This window comes from Dendropsophus ebraccatus, chromosome 5 (assembly GCF_027789765.1).
Source record: "Dendropsophus ebraccatus isolate aDenEbr1 chromosome 5, aDenEbr1.pat, whole genome shotgun sequence".
Lineage (NCBI taxonomy): Eukaryota > Metazoa > Chordata > Amphibia > Anura > Hylidae > Dendropsophus > Dendropsophus ebraccatus.
Window position 1 is genome coordinate 151,505,318 of NC_091458.1, and position 17,851 is coordinate 151,523,168.

Sequence of the window (17,851 nt, forward strand, 5' to 3'; positions counted from 1 at the left end):
AGATCTTGAAAGTGACCTCCTTTTGTAGGAGCAGATTGCGAAATGTGGCAAAGGAAGCTGTAACCAATTCCTTTGATGAAATCATAGGTGTACGGCCTCTGCAGATCTCCCTCTCAGAACTGTATGGGACATTGCGTAATGACTTTCTAAAGGTGTCTGCCTCCACTTTATTTTCCAAATGGATAGATGTGATACAGGATCCGGATATTGGTGATAAGATTGGGCAGGGGTTGTTGAAAGTCAGAGCCTGTGTGATCAATGAACGCTGGAGGGAAACATATTTTAGGATAATACACCGTGCAATATATGGTTTCAATTTTCCAGTGTCGCCACAATTCCCGGATCGCATCACTGCGTGCCCGAAATGTAAGATGGATGCCACCGATCTCTGGCATGGCCTATGGTCCTGTCCGATGTCGCAAGACTATTGGAAACAAATTATTGTGTATATTAAGGCACACTGGAATATTGACTTAAAGGTTGAACCTCAGGCCTTGATTTTTCACTACATCGACCCTACTGAGGGGGTATGTGTTCCTGTGAAGTCTATCCCTCTCATAGTGCACGTGGTATTGTTGGCGGCCAAGCGGCTTCTGCTCGATCACTGGTTACAGCCACATACTCCCTCCACCCCTGAACTGGTTAACCTCCTAAAACACCTGCTTGGTATCGATAGAGTGGAAACGGAGAGACACAAGGAAAAGGGTGCGGCAGTTTTCTTAAAAAAATGGAGGTCATTTATACAAAGTCATTACACCACATCAGAAATACATGATATAGTTAAACCATTCAGGTACACTGCCTGGTATCTGAAAGCGGATTTGGCGGGCTCTCTGGGTCTGCTCAGGCTACTACCCCTCAGGCCTGTTGGGGCTGATGCACTCACTGACCCGGACTGAACCTTGGTGGCCCTAGAGGGTGTACTGACACCTTCTGATGGGGCGTATATACCGTTCTCAGGAGAGCGTGTGACGTGGGCCAGCTACTTATTGGAGGTTATTCCTTTCCCCTTTCCCTTTTCTCTTCCCCCCCCCCCCCTCTTGTGACCTTGCCACCTTTCCCCCAGTGTTTCCTAACTCTTCCCTTTCGTGTTACATGTATTCCACTTTTGAGTTCTAGTCTGAACTGGACATAATCATCCAAGGGTCACGTCTTGGAACGCTTTGCACCTCCAGTGGTGGGTTGCATAAGGGTCCAGTGTCATGACCAACGTTTCATTGTTTTAATTGTGATTTTTCTCTTTATATGTTACTGTATGTACACTTCTACTTTCCATGTTGGAGAGGGATGTGTCTCAACACTTGTTTTCTGTACTCCCAAAAAAGAATCTTTTGAAAAACCAATAAACAGAATTTAAAAAAAAAAAAAAGCTCGGCTGGATTGTAAATCTCGAGAAATCCTCTCTAGTTCCAGAGAACAAAAAGCTCTTTCTTGGGATCACTCTGGACTCATTGACACAAAGGTCGTTCCTGCCCGAAGAGAAGATAGAGAAACTACAAGTTTAACGCAACTTCTTCTCAAAAACCCGGTGACATCTATAAGGAAGGGTATGTCTCTGCTGGGACTATTCACAGCTACCATTCCAGCAGTCCCATGGGCTCAGACTCACTCTAGACCTTTGCAGGCTCAGCTCCTCCAGGCCTGGGATGGATCTCCCAAGGGTCTTGACAGGAAAATCTCCCTGTCCAAAGCGACATTAGAGAGTTTTTCCTGGTGGCTATCTAGGTCTAATCTCCTGCAGGGTCTTAGTTGGACTATTGATTCTCCAAAAGTGATAACTACAGACGCCAGCCCATCAGGTTGGGGTGCACACACCGACCGATACAATTTTCAAGGCACCTGGGACGATGAATTCATCGTTAGATCTTCTAATTTTAAGGAATTAGCGGCCATTTATTTTGCACTAACAGTGGCAGAGTCTCACATTAAGGGCTCTAATGTTAAGATTTTTTCAGATAATTCCACAGCAGTCTCAGTTATCAATAGACAGGGTACCACTAGAAGCCCTCTGTTATTGGACTTGTCTTATCACATATTTTCTTTTGCAGAACGCAACCTTTTGAGTCTGTCAGCAGTCCATCTGAAGGGGGTTCTGAATATAAGAGCGGATTTTCTCAGCAGACATCAGCTTCTACGGGGGGAATGGCGCCTGAATACTTCTGTCTTTCAGATGATCACGGATCTTTGGGGGAGACCGGTCATAGACCTGTTCGCAACCAGGGGAAACAGACAGGTGAGACAGTTTCTTTCCTTGTCCCCAGCGGACCGGCCCCTAGGTGTAGACGCTCTAAGCCAGACCTGGCAGTGGAGTCTAATGTATGCTTTTCCTCCACTGGCCTTAATTCCCCGGGTGCTAAAAAAGATCAGGCAGGAGAAGGCTCGAGTGATTCTCATAGCTCCCTTTTGGCCTCGCAGAGCTTGGTTCTCAGGTCTCAGGTCAATGTCGGTGACAGACCCTTGGGTCTTACCGGACCGTCCGGATTTACTCTCTCAGGGACCGATTTTTCATCAAGATACGAAACAGCTGCACCTGACGGCCTGGCTTTTGAAAGGCTAGTTCTTAAAAGTCATGGACTCTCGGATGAGGTCATATCTACCTTACAGCGGAGCAGGAAGCCTACAACTCTAAAGATCTATTTTAGAATATGGAAAGCATATTTTTCATTTTTGGGAACTAAAAAGGTTGATCTTCATTCTCCTAACATAGCACAGATCCTAGACTTCCTACAGAGGGGTTTAGGCAAGGGCCTTCAGCCAGCTACCTTAAAAGTGCACGCCCCGGCCTTAGGAGCCCTATATAACCAACAAATCGCTACTCATCCTTGGGTGGTCAGATTCTTTAGAGCAGCAGCCAGACTCTCGCCAAGATTATCACCATCAGTTCCTCCTTGGGACCTTAGCCTAGTCTTAAAAAGTCTAACAGATGCCCCTTTTGAGCCTTTGTCTAATATATCCTTAAAAAAATCTTACACTTAAGACCGCCTTCCTGGTAGCAGTGACATCGGCCAGACGGGTGGGGGAGTTGGCGAGCCTTTCATGCAGTGAACCATACACTAAGATTTTGTCTGATAGAATTATTTTCAAACCAGATCCTGCTTTCTTGCCTAAGGTGGTGTCAGAATTTCATTGCTCTCAAGAGATAGTGTTACCCTCTTTTTGTGACAAACCAGCCAATGAGAAGGAGAGGGAGTTCCATTGTCTAGATGTACGACGTTCTGTACTGCAATACTTAGAAGTAACAAAGCAGTTTAGAAAGTCTAGGTCTCTATTTGTGCAATTTTCAGGGCCCAATAAGGGGTGTAAGGCTAGTAGTAGTTCTATAGCCAGATGGATAAGGCAGGCTATTTGCTCTTCTTACTCTTCTGCTGGTCTTTCTCCTCCCCTTAGGCTCAGAGCCCATTCCACCCGAGCTGTTGCTACCTCTTGGGCGGAAAGAAGTGATGCTTCCATCTCTCAGATCTGCAGGGCGGCGGTTTGGTCCTCACCGCACACTTTTTTCCGACACTATAGGTTGGATCTTTCTGATTCCTCTGGTGTTGCCTATGGGCGTAAGGTCTTACTGGCTATAGTCCCTCCCTAATCTTTCTTTCATCTCTGGTATTCTCTCCGTGGTGCTGTCATGTCGAGGGGGAAAACAGGAGTTACTCACCGAGTAATGATGTTTCCTCGAGTACATGACAGCACCATTACTACCCACCCTTTTTTGGTTCCTTCACTGTGTTTCACTTGGGTGCGCAAAAAAAAAAAAAAGTAGTATTATAGTTGGTGATGGTGCTTCTTAAGATTAAACAATCCTGATACTAATCATGGCTCTCTCCGGTCTCTGGAATACTCACTGAGGTTGAGAGGAGGGCCTAATCCTTTTATACTTCAGGTTTCCTGTCCCAGGGGGCGGGGTCCCTCTCTCCGTGGTGCTGTCATGTACTCGAGGAAACCTCATTACCCGGTGAGTAACTCCTCTTTTCCATCACACCCGACCATCATGGAAAATTACAGCCCGACTCCTTTATTTCATGAGAGATAAGGCTGGGTTCACACTACGTTTTTGCAATCCATTCTTTACATCAGTTTTTTGGAAAAAACAGATGAAAAACTGATGCATTTGTGTGCATCCATTTTGATCCGTTTTTCCATTGACGTCCATTATAAAAAAAAAAAAGGATCAAAGCGGATCTGACCTTTTGTGTCAATTTAAAAAAACGGATCCGTTTTGATCCTTTTTTTTTTTTTTTTTTTTTTTTTTTTTTTTTAATAATGAAAATCAATGGAAAAACGGATCAAAATGGATGCACACAAATGCATCCGTTTTTTTCATACGTCTTTTTGCAAAAAACTGGCTGCAAAGAGGTAGTGTGAACCCAACCTAAGCTGCAACAACAGCGCTTATAGGCTGCTATAGGCTGTATCCATGTTTTCCAGGCAGTCTTTGGGCTGCATCTACCTTCTCCAGCGGGATTCAAATGCTGATCTGGGTTCGTGCGAATTTCGGCAAGTTTTCTCATCTCAAAAAAAGAAAAGAAAAAGGAAATACCTTTTTTAATGTGTTTTTTTATCTTCCTAGAACAGAGCAATTGCAACACCAAACCAAGGTGTGTGGGACATGAGAGGAAAGCAGTTCTACAATGGCATTGAAATAAAAGTTTGGGCCATCGCTTGCTTTGCTCCACAGAAGCAGTGCAGAGAGGAAGTGCTAAAGTAAGTCCTGTCATATGATGCTCTCCTGAATATAGCCAGAGGTTTGCTGGAGATGACAACATTAAAAGGGTATTTCCTGTTAAGTTTACTATCAACTAAAACTTAAAGTGATACTGCCCCCCCCCCCCCCCCCCCCCCCCCCCCCGCTTTTTCTCACTTTTATTCATCATAGGACAGTGTCACCTAGGCAGGGCTTCACAGTAGTTGGGCCCCACCTCCCAGCTGTAATTTACTTCTGTTTAATAATCTCCATTCCTCCAGTACTTATCAGCTGCTGTATGTCCAGCAGGGAGTGGTGTATTCTTTTCGGTCTTTCCCTCTCTGCTGCCACCTCTGTTCATGTCAGGAACTGTGCAGAGTAGTAGCAAATCCCCATAGAAACCTCTCCTGCTCTGGACAGTTCCTGACATACACAGAGGTGGCAGCAGAGAGCAATGTGTCAGACTGAAAAGAATACACCCATTCCTGCAGGACCTACAGCAACTAATAAGTACTGGAGGACTGGAGATTATTAAACAGAAGTAAGTTATAAATCTTTATAACTTTTTGGTACCAGTTGATGTGAAAGAAAAACATTTTTGCCGGACTACCTCTTTAACAGCTATAAGAATGCTATGAGAATACACTGTTGGTTTTGGTAACAACAACTTTTATTCTTATTTGTTGATCAATTTTTTTTTTTTTTAATTGAAAAAACTTTGCAGGAATTTCACTGACCAGCTGAGGAAGATCTCTAAGGATGCTGGGATGCCCATCCAGGGTCAGCCATGCTTCTGTAAATACGCACAGGGCGCGGACAGCGTGGAGCCAATGTTCAGACACCTCAAAAACACATATTCTGGCCTCCAGCTGATAATTGTCATCCTGCCAGGAAAAACGCCAGTATACGGTGAGAATGACGACCTGTGCATGTCTTAAACAAATAAAGGAAACCTGTCACATTGAAAACCTGTCACATGAATACATGTTGAGTCATCCCCCCTACTGAAGATACAGAAAACTTTGTGTAAGCTGTTCACTCCGGCTCCACTTTGATCTTCCTTCTTCTCCTCCTTCTCTTCAGAGATGGCTCATGTAAACAGTGTCCCTGGCAGGCTGTCTCTGCACTCTGTAATGCCGGGAGGTCTAATCTGAGGTCAAGTTGCTGTTGACCTCACTGTTAAGGGCCCTATTACACGGGACTATTATCGTGCGAAAAATCGTTAAAGCGTTCAAATTTAAATGTAAATCGTTCTGTGTAATTGCAGGCAACGTTCGAAAAATCGTTCGTATGCTGTTGATCGTTTGTTTAGATCTAAACCTACCTGCTCGGTGACACGGCTGCATGTCAGGCTCCCGGCTCCAGTCCCACTCAACCAATCAGTGCCTCATATGCAGCCGCGTCACCGAGCAGGTAATGTATGCTCTCCGCTGCGGGCAGCTGGGAGTTAAAGCACATACTCACAGCGGGATGTCAATCCCGCTGCGGGTATGTTCTCTATAGGGATGAATGGAACTGGATCTGCAGCGGATTTCGCTGCAAATCCACAGTGTGAGATCCACCGCGGATCCGGTAGATGTGAAGGCACCCTTAAAATCAACATCAACAGTAGAAGTGGATACAAAACAACAACTATGGGCATAGAGTCTGAATAATACCAAAATTTTTATTTACCATGATACATTACACAACATGATTTAAAATCAATATTCCATAAAAATATATATATTTGTTTAAAAATATAATGTAAAATGACCCACATAAAATGAATAGTATAGCAAATTGCAAGTGTTAAAGAGTGTCTACTTCAGTGCCAGAGATATGTAAACATAGCCAACATATTAGTAAAAGGACTATACAATTATCTACAGACACTACAAATCTCCATAGTATTTACCACTCACCCATATTCACTATGTGGGTCACAACTGTCCTTACGATCGTTTCGCCAGCACAGGCTTCCTCAGGGATGTTCCCTGAGGAAGCCTGTGCTGGCGAAACGATCGTCACGGCTCAATGTGTCCATTAATCACATGACTGCCTTCTCTCTGTGAGCGCTCAGATGGCCTGGGATACAGGACTGTTTTCCTGTTTTTTTTTTTAGAAAAAAAAAAGTTTGAAAACAGGATGTGCTGTGCTCTCCATGATAACTAAAAAAAAAATGAATGTAAATTAATTGCTTTATATTATATACATAACAGTGACATTTTAAATGCTGCACAATTGGCATATACCTGTATAAAACTTATTTTTTCGTAAAAAATTGCTTAATTTCATCTGTGGACAGTGACAACTGGGTGGGGCTTCATGACAGTTGGGTCCTCTAAGCAGCCAACTGCAGGGAAGCCCCGCCTTCTCGACACTGTTAACTGATAAAGTGATAGTGTCTTACTTTATTTCAAGTGTTGGTATATATGTGTTTAATACCAGTTGTGTTGGTTGCCATGATTGCATACTGTACGTTCCTCTGGGGTTGACCAGTTTATTTTGATAAATTTCTATCAATGATTTAATTTCCAGCTGAAGTGAAGCGTGTTGGAGACACTCTCCTTGGCATGGCCACGCAGTGTGTCCAGGTGAAAAATGTGGTGAAGACCTCCCCACAGACCCTAAGCAATTTGTGCCTAAAGATCAATGTCAAACTAGGTGGCATCAACAACATATTAGTGCCTCATCAACGGTATGTCCTGTTTTGTAATTGATGTGTCCTTTTTTTTTTGGGGGGGGGGGGGGGGGGGGGGGGCGATTACAGCTCAAAATGGCATTTGCCAGAAATGTCAGATGACCAGTCTGAGCCTGACAATAGGGACAGACAACCTACAAAGTCCTGCCTACAATATTCTACAGTGCAACGAACATACAAAACCAATAACCAAAGAAATTGCACAATTAGATAGAGGTATACAAAAATCATTATTACAATAAATCAATTCATAAAAACAGATAAAATGAGGTATGGGATAAAACACAGAGGTCAAAACCAGAGGGGGAGGAAGACGACAGTGTGGTATGACAAGAGTAGAAATTAAATATACTGTGGTAGAGAATAATGAAACACTACCATCTAGTGGTCATTGTTTGTATGGCAAAAGAAGGGGGGCTGATAGCAAATAGTTCTGAGAAGCCCAGTGATTAAAACGAACCACAAGACATGTATATAGTAAGAGGGGAAACTGTACGTGACCCCAAAAAATGCAATAGTGCAATGGGAGTAATGATAGATGAATTTGGTGATCAACCCAAAGTACAACAGCACAACAGCCCAGGGCTCCTTTTTGTACTTTGGGTTGATCACCAAATTCATCTATCATTACTCCCATTGCACTATTGCATTTTTTGGGGTCACGTACAGTTTCCCCTCTTACTATACATGTCTTGTGGTTCGTTTTAATCACTGGGCTTCTCAGAACTATTTGCTATCAGCCCCCCCCCTTCTTTTGCCATACAAACAATGACCACTAGATGGTAGTGTTTCATTATTCTCTACCACAGTATATTTAATTTCTACTCTTGTCATACCACACTGTCGTCTTCCTCCCCCTCTGGTTTTGACCTCTGTGTTCTATCCCATACCTCATTTTATCTGTTTTTATGAATTGATTTATTGTAATAAAGATTTTTGTATACCTCTATCTAATTGTGCAATTTCTTTGGTTATTTGTTAAAAGGAATCTGTCAGCTGTAAATCATGTTGCAAACTGCTTACACACTTAGATGCTGTTTTGGTTAAAGCATAACTGTGATTTAAATGTCGTATTTCATGTCATGACTAAATGTCATGACTAGAAATTTTAAGAAACTCTAATAGGTTTTATTACCCAAAAGAGACTCTTTCTGTATTCAAAAAACTGCTTTCCTATCTCCCACCCTCACTTCAGAAGAAGCAGGATTTCTGTGTTCATTATGCTCTATGGAGCGGGAAGGGGTCGAGGGGGGGGGGGGGGGAGTGAGCACGGAGAGGAGAAAAGGCAGCCCTGCATAGCACAACATCCTACAATCTTCTCTCACCAAGCTCTCAGACAAGCACTGACCTTTCTGGCCTCTGAATCCAGCGTTTCATGTGCCCAGACAGTCTCCAAACTGCTGGGCTGCTTGTCTGCTCTCCCTGCTTACTCATCCCCCTTGCCCCCCCCCTCCATAAGTTGTAATGCACTCAGCAAGCCCATCTTATCTTTGCTGGATAATGCACAGATAAAAAGGGGTTGTTTGTAGGGGTTGGGGTTAAACAGCTTTTTTTTAGGGACAAATTTAGGCTTTTTGCCTAATAAAACCTATTACAGAGTTTCTTAAATTCACTTGTACTATTGATTTCTGCAAAAAAAACAAAAAAAAAAAAACATTTTAAATCAGTTACACTTTAAATGTAGTAATAGGTTTACATGGTAGATTTCCTTTAGGTGCCAGTTCTTACAAATTCCTTTTTTTATTTTTATTACAGTAGTTTACACAATTTGTGTCTCAGCTGTAGAGTGCAGTATTAGTCTGTTGTCTTTGTGAATAAGCATAGTTAAAGGGGTGGGCTCAGTGTACAGTGTTAGTAAGTGTACTCACTGTATATACTGACAGCAGCTCCCTGTGTACCTCATAGAGCTAAAATCACACTCCCCTCCTCCAGGCTGTGCTGTCCTGCTCGGTTTTGTTTCTGTCCATAAAATGGCCGACATGGAGGAGCATGTGACGGTGTCCCACCCCCCACTAAGCCTGTATATGCGTATGGAGGACACAGGGGTCGGGGCATGGTCACATGCTCCTCCATGTCGGCCATTTTATGGACAGACTCATCACAGAGCAGGGCAGCACAGCCTGGAGGAGAGGATTCTGATTTTAGCTCTACGGGGTACACACGGAGCTGCTGTCAGTATATACAGTGAGCACACTTACTAATACTGTACACTGAGCAATTTTACTATAAAGTGGCCAACCCCTTTAAGTTTCCTGTTTTGCTTTGGGACAGGTCTGCAGTCTTCCAGCAGCCAGTCATTTTCCTTGGAGCAGATGTTACCCACCCACCAGCCGGCGACGGCAAGAAGCCCTCAATCACGGCGGTCAGAAACAAAACAATATATAATGTGGTCAACAATATGATCTGTGCAAAGACGGAATTAACATAAGTTCCTATTTTTTTTTTTTTTTTTTGTAATACAGGTTGTAGGTAGTATGGACGCTCATCCGAGTAGGTACTGTGCAACAGTAAGGGTGCAGCGTCCTCGGCAGGAGATCATTGAGGACCTTTCATACATGGTGAGGGAACTCCTCATCCAGTTTTACAAGTCTACACGCTTTAAACCCACAAGGATCATCTTCTATAGAGATGGAGTACCAGAAGGGCAGCTCCCTCAGGCAAGTACATCTCCATACATGATTTATACATTTTTATTGGGTTCCATGTGGGAAAATAAATAAATATATATATATATATATATATATATATATATATATATATATATATATATATAAATAAATAAATTAAATATTTATTTATTATTATTATAATATATATTTTTTATTTATTTATTATTATTTTTTTTTATAACATTTTCTGCCTTTTTAGATTCTGCATTATGAGCTGCTGGCTATCAGGGATGCGTGTATTAAACTGGAGAAGGACTACCAGCCAGGCATCACTTACATTGTTGTACAGAAGCGGCACCACACACGCCTGTTTTGTGCTGACCGCAGCGAGCGGGTAGGTGGTGTCCTGCAATATTTGTTCGTGTTTTGCTTCATTTACTGGGAAGTTTCTGGAAATTATTACATTGGTTGTCTTTGCTCATTTCCTGAAAACTGTTTGTGGTTCACACTTTTCTATAGGCAGTTCCTAAAGCTGTACATATACACCTGTACCATATTTTTCACTTTATAAGCCACACCTGAATATGACGCACCCTTGGTTTAGATAACTGAAAAAAGAAAAAATATATATATTTCATGCTTCCCCTTGTGGTCTAAAACAGTGAAGGGGTAAATGCAGTGAAAGGGTCAAAGCATATTGGAATGACCGGCCCATTTTAACACTCACCACAACAGTACTTTATACCCCCACACACACAGCTCTGCAGTATACACAATATACACTCAGCTCTGCTGCATTGCACACACCCAGCTCTTCTGCATTGCACACACCCAGCTCTTCTGCATTGCACACACCCAGCTCTTCTGCATTGCACACACCCAGCTCTGCTACATCATACACACCCAGCTCTGCTACATCATACACACCCAGCTCTGCTACATCATACACACCCAGCTCTGCTACATCATACACACCCAGCTCTGCTACATCATACACACCCAGCTCTGCTACATCATACACACCCAGCTCTGCTACTTTAAAACACACATACAGCTCTGTATTGATATACATACACAAACAGCTCTGCAACATACACACACTAATTTTAATACAGATTTTCCCTACCTACAGTATCTGTAGTGCACACTTCACAGTCAAGTGATTAATCACATGACTGTGACATCACAGAAGGTCCTGCGGGTCCTTCAGCTCCGTTCTGGGTAAGTTCCCAGGGGTATTTACATGCAGATTCCTCTCCTGCCCGGCTCTGATGTCAGTCACCTGTGTCCAGCAGGAGGAGGACTGTGCAGCTGTCAGTAGCTGCACAGTTCACTCAGCAGTCAGGCACAGTGCTGAATCAGCGCTGAATGAAAGATACGGTAGTTATCTATTGGAGCCATCTTGTTAGAAAATATATGGAGTAACTTTTTGAGAAATGTCGTCTTACTTTTTTTTTTTTTTTCTTTTTTATACAGATTGGAAAAAGCGGTAACATTCCGGCAGGGACAACAGTTGACACCAACATCACTCATCCTTTTGAGTTTGATTTCTATTTGTGCAGTCATGCGGGTATCCAGGTAACATGCGGCAGAAGAGCTCTAGAAACAGGCTACCCTCACCAAACAGGTGTTGGGAAATGTAACTCCTCTATGCCAATGATCTTCTGAGCTATCGAGATGAGCGCAACTCAAGCCGATCGTCCAGCATCGTCAATACTGATGGCTGCAGAACTTGGATGCAGCCCTAAAGAGTCCAGGAAAACATGGATACTGTCATATAAGCTATATCCATGTTTTCCCGGACTCCCTAGGGCTGTATACAACTTTTTCAGCCACCAGTATTCAAATGCCGAACGATTGGACTCATCTCTATTGAGCAACCATTGTCGGTATGTTCTCATAGTGAAGATGAACATACAGTGGGGTTACCTAGTCAGTATAAGAGAGCAGTTTCAAACAGACACCCTTGCTCTGGATGCAGCAATGAAGAACCTTAATAAATCTCAATGGATAAATATATTTACACATTTCTGAAGTGAGAATATCTGCAACCCAGTGGTTATCCACCATATAAAAATGTAGGCTTAAAGTGTATCTGTCTTTTAATTTTTTTTTTATTTTTTTTTGCAGAAATCAATAGTACAGGCGATTTTAAGAAATGTTGTAATGGGGTTTATTAGACAAAAAATGCATTTTCAGCAGTTTGAAGCTCTCCCCCCTGTCTTCATGGTTTTCTATGGAGAGGGGAGAGGTGGAGGGAGATGAGGCACCAAAACAGGACAACAAAGAGTTAATTTACAGCTACATCACCGGGCTATCTCCTCTGAGGTTAGCACTGACCTCTCTGATCTCTGAATATCTGCTTTCACAGAGTTCCCGCTGTGTAATCTATTGTTCTCTGCTACTGACTAATCTCCCTCCTGCCCCTCCCCTCTCCATAGGTTACACAGGGCTCAACTGATGTAAAAGACTCGAGATTTCCTGATAATGAGCAGTGAATGAGAGAGAGGAGGAGGGGGGGGACCTGGGGAAGGTTTTTTTGAATGCAGATAATGGCATATTTGCCAAATAAACCCAATTACAAAGTTTCTTAAAATCACCTGGACTATTTATTTCTGCAAAAGAAATTTAAAAAAAATTAAACTACAATGACACTTAAAAATTCCATAATATATCATAAAAGCGTTACTTGCCTTTCTGATGAGGTGCGCACCCCAGGTTCTGTTTACTTGGAGCCCACTTGTTACTGTTGCAGGCAGTCAATGGCCTCAGTGGCCTATATGGAATATATAACATGCCATATTCTGCCATCGCAACTCAAGTTTGTGAGCCATGTATGATATATAACCACTGAGGAGAGAGAGATTGGTTGTCCAACAGCTATAAACGACTTTAAACGGGTTGTACCACAATGAATATCCTGGTTTATTAAAGGAGATCTCCAGAAAAAAAAGTTTTCTTTTTAATCAGTTGCTGTCAGAAAGTTATAAAAATGTGAAATTTACTTCTATTTAAAAATCTCCAGTCTTCCAGTACTTTTTAGCTGCTGTAAGTCCTGCAGGAAGTGGTGTATTCTTTCCAGTATGACGCACTGCTGTCTGCTGCCACCACTGTCCATGTCAGGAACTGTCCAGAGCAGCAGCAAATCACTATAGAAAACCTCTCCTGCTCTAGACAATTCCTGACACGGACAGAGGTGGCAGCAGAGAGAAGAATTGAGATTTTTATTGAGTTATTGTCTTTACCTCTCTCCAGGGCACCAGCCGACCCTCACATTACTACGTCCTGTGGGATGACAACAGATTCACAGCTGATGAGCTCCAGATCCTCACGTACCAGCTGTGTCACACCTATGTGCGCTGCACGCGGTCTGTGTCTATACCAGCCCCTGCGTATTATGCTCGACTGGTTGCATTCAGAGCACGGTATCACCTAGTAGACAAGGAACATGACAGGTGTGTGCAAGTGTTTTATATTACATCATTTTCAATCTCAAAAAGAAAGGGGATAAAGTTATTGGCTTTACAAACTGGTCAGACTGGTAAATGTTAATAACAATACATTTTATTTAATTGCTGTAATAAACCTCTGTAGATTATGTAAATTATTGATAGAATTTCCATAGATAATTGTGTCCAGGCTAGGCTGGGTCTACACTACGTTTTTGCAATCCGTTTTTTTTCCATCTGTTTTTTTGCAATAAAAAAAACTATATAATACTTTAATAAAGGACTTGTCCTTTTAAGGGTATATTCACACGGGCCGGCTCGCAGCGAGATTCTCGCTGCGCGCCCGGCAGGTCCTGGCAGTTCCCATAAACTACATACTTGCTGCGGTCTAAACGACCGCAGCGAGTATGTAATTATACCGCGCTTAACCCCTTCTACTCCCGCCGGCTCCCCCGCTGTAAGCAGCATACATTACCTGTCCTTGCTGCACGGGTCCGGCGTCCTGCTCTCCCGCCCGGCCAATCAGTGGCTGCGGCTGTGCAACACACTAATTGGCCGGCCGGGAGAGCAGGACTCCAGGAGAACTCCAGCCAAAAAAAAGTTTTCTTTTTAATCAGTTGCTGTCAGAAAGTTATAAAGATGTAAAATTTACTTCTATTTAAAAATCTCTCGTCTTCCAGTACTTATTAGAATTTCTGGTTTTGATCAGTTTTTCCATTGACCTCCATTATAAAAACAAAAAACGGATCGTTTTTTTTTTTTTTTTTTAATGGACACAAAAATTAGGTCGACTACTTTTTTGTGTAAGTTAAAAAAAAATGGATGCGTTTTTATTTTTTTATAATGGAAGTCAATGGAAAAACTGATCAAAACGGATGTACACAAATGCATCAGTTTTTTCCATCCGTTTTTTTTTTTTTTTTTTTCTTTCAAAAAACGGATGAAAAAAAATACAAATTGCAAAAACGTAGATGTGAACCCAGCCTTAGGAGTTATGTTTTTGCAATCCGTTTTTTCATCGTTTTTTTGCAAAAATCGTAGGAAAGAAACTGATGCATTTTTGTGCATCCGTTTTTCCATTGAATTCTATTATTTAAAAAACTGATTAAAACTGATCCGTCTTTTATAATGGACACAAAAATGAGGTTGACTACATTTTTGGGTCCATTTTGATCCGTCTTTTTTAAAAATGGAAGTCAATGGAAAAACATCCATTTTTTTTTTTTTAATGGATTGCAAAAACATAGCAGATTCAGTGCATTGTTACTGTGTTAACCCCTTCTTGTCAGCCATGCGGCTATATTTGCTTCTACTGCCAATGCCTCTTGCAGTTGGAACGTATATAAATGTTCCTGACTTGAAGGATGTTTAATGTGTGTGATCAGCCCTGCACACATTAGTGTCTCAGGAGACGGCATAATGACAGGCAGCAGCTATCATGGTGCTTGCCGCCATTAACCCAATGTTTAAGGGAGTCAGTGACAAGCAGTACCTGTCACTGACTTTTCGGGGTCCCAGCAGCATGACTGACAGATGGGAGGATAAATACTTACCTCGATCATACTGGATCAGCGATCTGCTTCATACAGAAAGTACATGCGGAGTGCCAATCTCACTGATCAGTGCAATGCATTGGCATAGCATTGATCAGTACAAGCAATCCAGGGGGACTAAAAAAAAAGTGTGTTTAAAAAAATAAATAAAATACCCTCCCCCCAATAAAAATTGAAATCACACCATTTCCCATTTTTACAAATAAAATATGTAAAAAATAAAAAAACACATAATTTTTGATCTGTTAAATAACTGAAAGAGGAGAAAAACCCACCAGGCTTGCAGAATAGTTTTTATTATTTATCAAGAAGAAAAAATTATATAAAAAAAAAAGTAAAAAATTTCCATTTAGATCATTATGATGCCAATAAAAACTTTAGCTCATGGCGCAAAAAAAATGAGCCCCCCAAACAGCCGTGTAGGGGGAAAAATAAAAGCGTTATGGCTCTTAGACGAGACTGAGAACACTGCTTCAATATGACCTGGACATCCCTACATCTATGATTTTTGGTCATGAAGGGGTTAAAGTGGCATTCCGGCCAGGTAAAATACACATTATTCCATACGTGTTATTATTTTCTCAAGTCTCCTCCTCCCAGTTCTGAGCTGCTGCTTTCTGCTGAAGACACAGGAAACTGTGTGGGAGCTGTTCACTCCATCTCACCCCCCCCTCTTCTTTTCAAGACCGCTCATGTAAACAGCATCCCTGGCTGTCAGTCTCTACACCTTGTAATATCTAGAGGTTACCAGCAATTTGAACCCTCCCGGCATCACAGAGTGCAGAGACAGCCGGCCAGGGAACAACTCGCTATTGTAAAGTTTTTGGGGTTTTTTTTGGCGGAAGTTAAAATAAAACTGGATGTTTTTTGAATGAATAGCTAGATTTGTTCCTCATAAGTGAGTCCCAAGAACCGTTTTAGTAATTCTGAGTGGTGTGTTTTTTCCCCCCTCTTCTCTTGCAGTGGAGAAGGCAGCCACATTTCTGGACAGAGCAATGGAAGAGATCCACAGGCTTTAGCTAAAGCAGTTCAAGTTCACCAAGACACTTTGCGCACCATGTATTTTGCCTGATGATATCTCACCTAGTTTTCTTAGTGGATTATATCTAAATGTGACTTGTTTGCCACATCCTGTACCTCATTGGCTCAGAAGAGTTGTGTTTCTTGGGATCCTGAGCCTTACAAAAGAAGGGTACCTCAAACTGAACTGACTAACCTGGTGAGGTCCCGTGCGTGCAACGTGGGAATTATTGGGCATCGTTTTGCATGTTGTGGAAACGTAAGAGAGCACCACTTCAGCAGGTCTTCTCTAATCGCCACGGCAGATTTCTCGACAACTTGAAATGCAATACTGCAGGCAAAAGAAAAAGAGCTAAGCCGCCAGCTCCAGTGGGATACATTGAATGTGCACTGCAACCTATGTACGAAAAGAGCTACAAGAAAAGACTAACGATTTTGAGCCTTAAACAAAAAAGATCAATTCCGATTCAAAGAACCAAGAATCTACGAGGTAACACACGAGCATCGAAGATCTCCAGTGTCAATGCTCCTTCACACAAGATGTTCTCATCCTGGGAACGTAACCAGCACAAGAACATGGCTTGTTCAGCTATCTCCAGGCCATGTACAGATGCAAGACCTGGAATACTTTTTGGGTTTAGAATGTCTGTAAGAAAAAAAAAATTCATATCACCTGCCACGACAAATGTTGAATATTTGTGACTTTCCTCCTGCGATCCACTGGTGCCATATGGTTGTCTTATAGCGAGGCAGAATGGAGCTGGGTTATTCAAAGCAATAGGGTGTTCTTATCCAGTGATGACCTGACTCCGGCGTGCCTTCATATTGTGAAACCGTTTTGATACTGTCGCGTCACTAATTTTTAGTTGGTAGCGGTAATAGAGTATTGTGCAAAGTGCCTTGAACCCTTAAAGTGCTAGACGAGAACAAACGATCCTGCTTCTCCGGCTCTGCGGAGTGTACATAGTGGCACTAGAAGCACCAGCTCATTGTTGATAGATTGGTTAGAGCGGTGTCCATCAGTCTTTGCGCAATTACTACAAGATGGCGTTTACTGTATGTAGTGGCTCTGCCCCGTTCCTAAATCATAAGCTTATAGTTGCTTTACATACCTATCCTGAACTACACCTCCTGTCTTTTCTAGGTTCAGGAATACTTGTTTTTGTATAAAAAAAAAATGCTACGAAGAGGTATGATGTCACTGACACCACAGAAGTATGATGTCACTGACACCACAGAAGTATGATGTCACTGACACCACAGAAGTATGATGTCACTGACACCACAGAAGTATGATGTCACTGACACCACAGAAGTATGATGTCACTGACACCACAGAAGTATGATGTCACTGACACCACAGAAGTATGATGTCACTGACACAACAGTGTTTTCAACACTGTTCTTTACGCGGAAGAGTATCGGCAATGTACTGAGAGCAGACGGTATCTGTACAGAAGAGGGATTTTGTGGCTTGTAATTGTATTCTAGAATAGGAGCACTACAACAATCCAGGTCCGATCATTCGGCACTTGAATACCGATGGCTGCAGAAGTTTGATGCAGCCCTAAGGAGTTTGGGGAAACATTGATACAGTCATAGGCCAAAGGCTGTGCACATGTTTTCCCGGACATCCACCTTCTTCAGCCACTGGTATTCAAATGCCGAATGATCAGGCTGGAGTTGCGCTCACCTTCTAGTCTTTACTCCTATTCAGATTTAGGGGTTTACCTTAGGAAATTTCCTTCTCAACATACAGAACATTGCAGAGACTCCTGATATTACATATAGCATTGTGTACATATATCATTTTACACTTCCATAAAATGTGAAAACTGCATATATGGAACAGGCCCAACTAA

At 42.3% G+C, this 17,851-nt stretch overlaps 1 protein-coding gene across 1 annotated transcript in view; it reads left to right on the top strand.

The window, feature by feature from the left end:
* The window catches only part of LOC138793231 (protein argonaute-1), a 50,062-nt gene extending 32,781 nt beyond the window's left edge, over positions 1-17,281 (top strand). Inside the window, exons 11-19 of the mRNA XM_069971650.1 lie at positions 4,562-4,695; positions 5,400-5,584; positions 7,196-7,355; positions 9,630-9,720; positions 9,821-10,015; positions 10,227-10,361; positions 11,444-11,545; positions 13,223-13,422; positions 15,933-17,281. Of these exons, the coding sequence (XP_069827751.1) occupies positions 4,562-4,695; positions 5,400-5,584; positions 7,196-7,355; positions 9,630-9,720; positions 9,821-10,015; positions 10,227-10,361; positions 11,444-11,545; positions 13,223-13,422; positions 15,933-16,041 (1,311 nt within the window). The 3' untranslated portion in view covers positions 16,042-17,281. The remainder of the gene's footprint in view (positions 1-4,561; positions 4,696-5,399; positions 5,585-7,195; positions 7,356-9,629; positions 9,721-9,820; positions 10,016-10,226; positions 10,362-11,443; positions 11,546-13,222; positions 13,423-15,932) is intronic.
* The last annotated feature ends 570 nt before the right edge of the window (positions 17,282-17,851 follow it).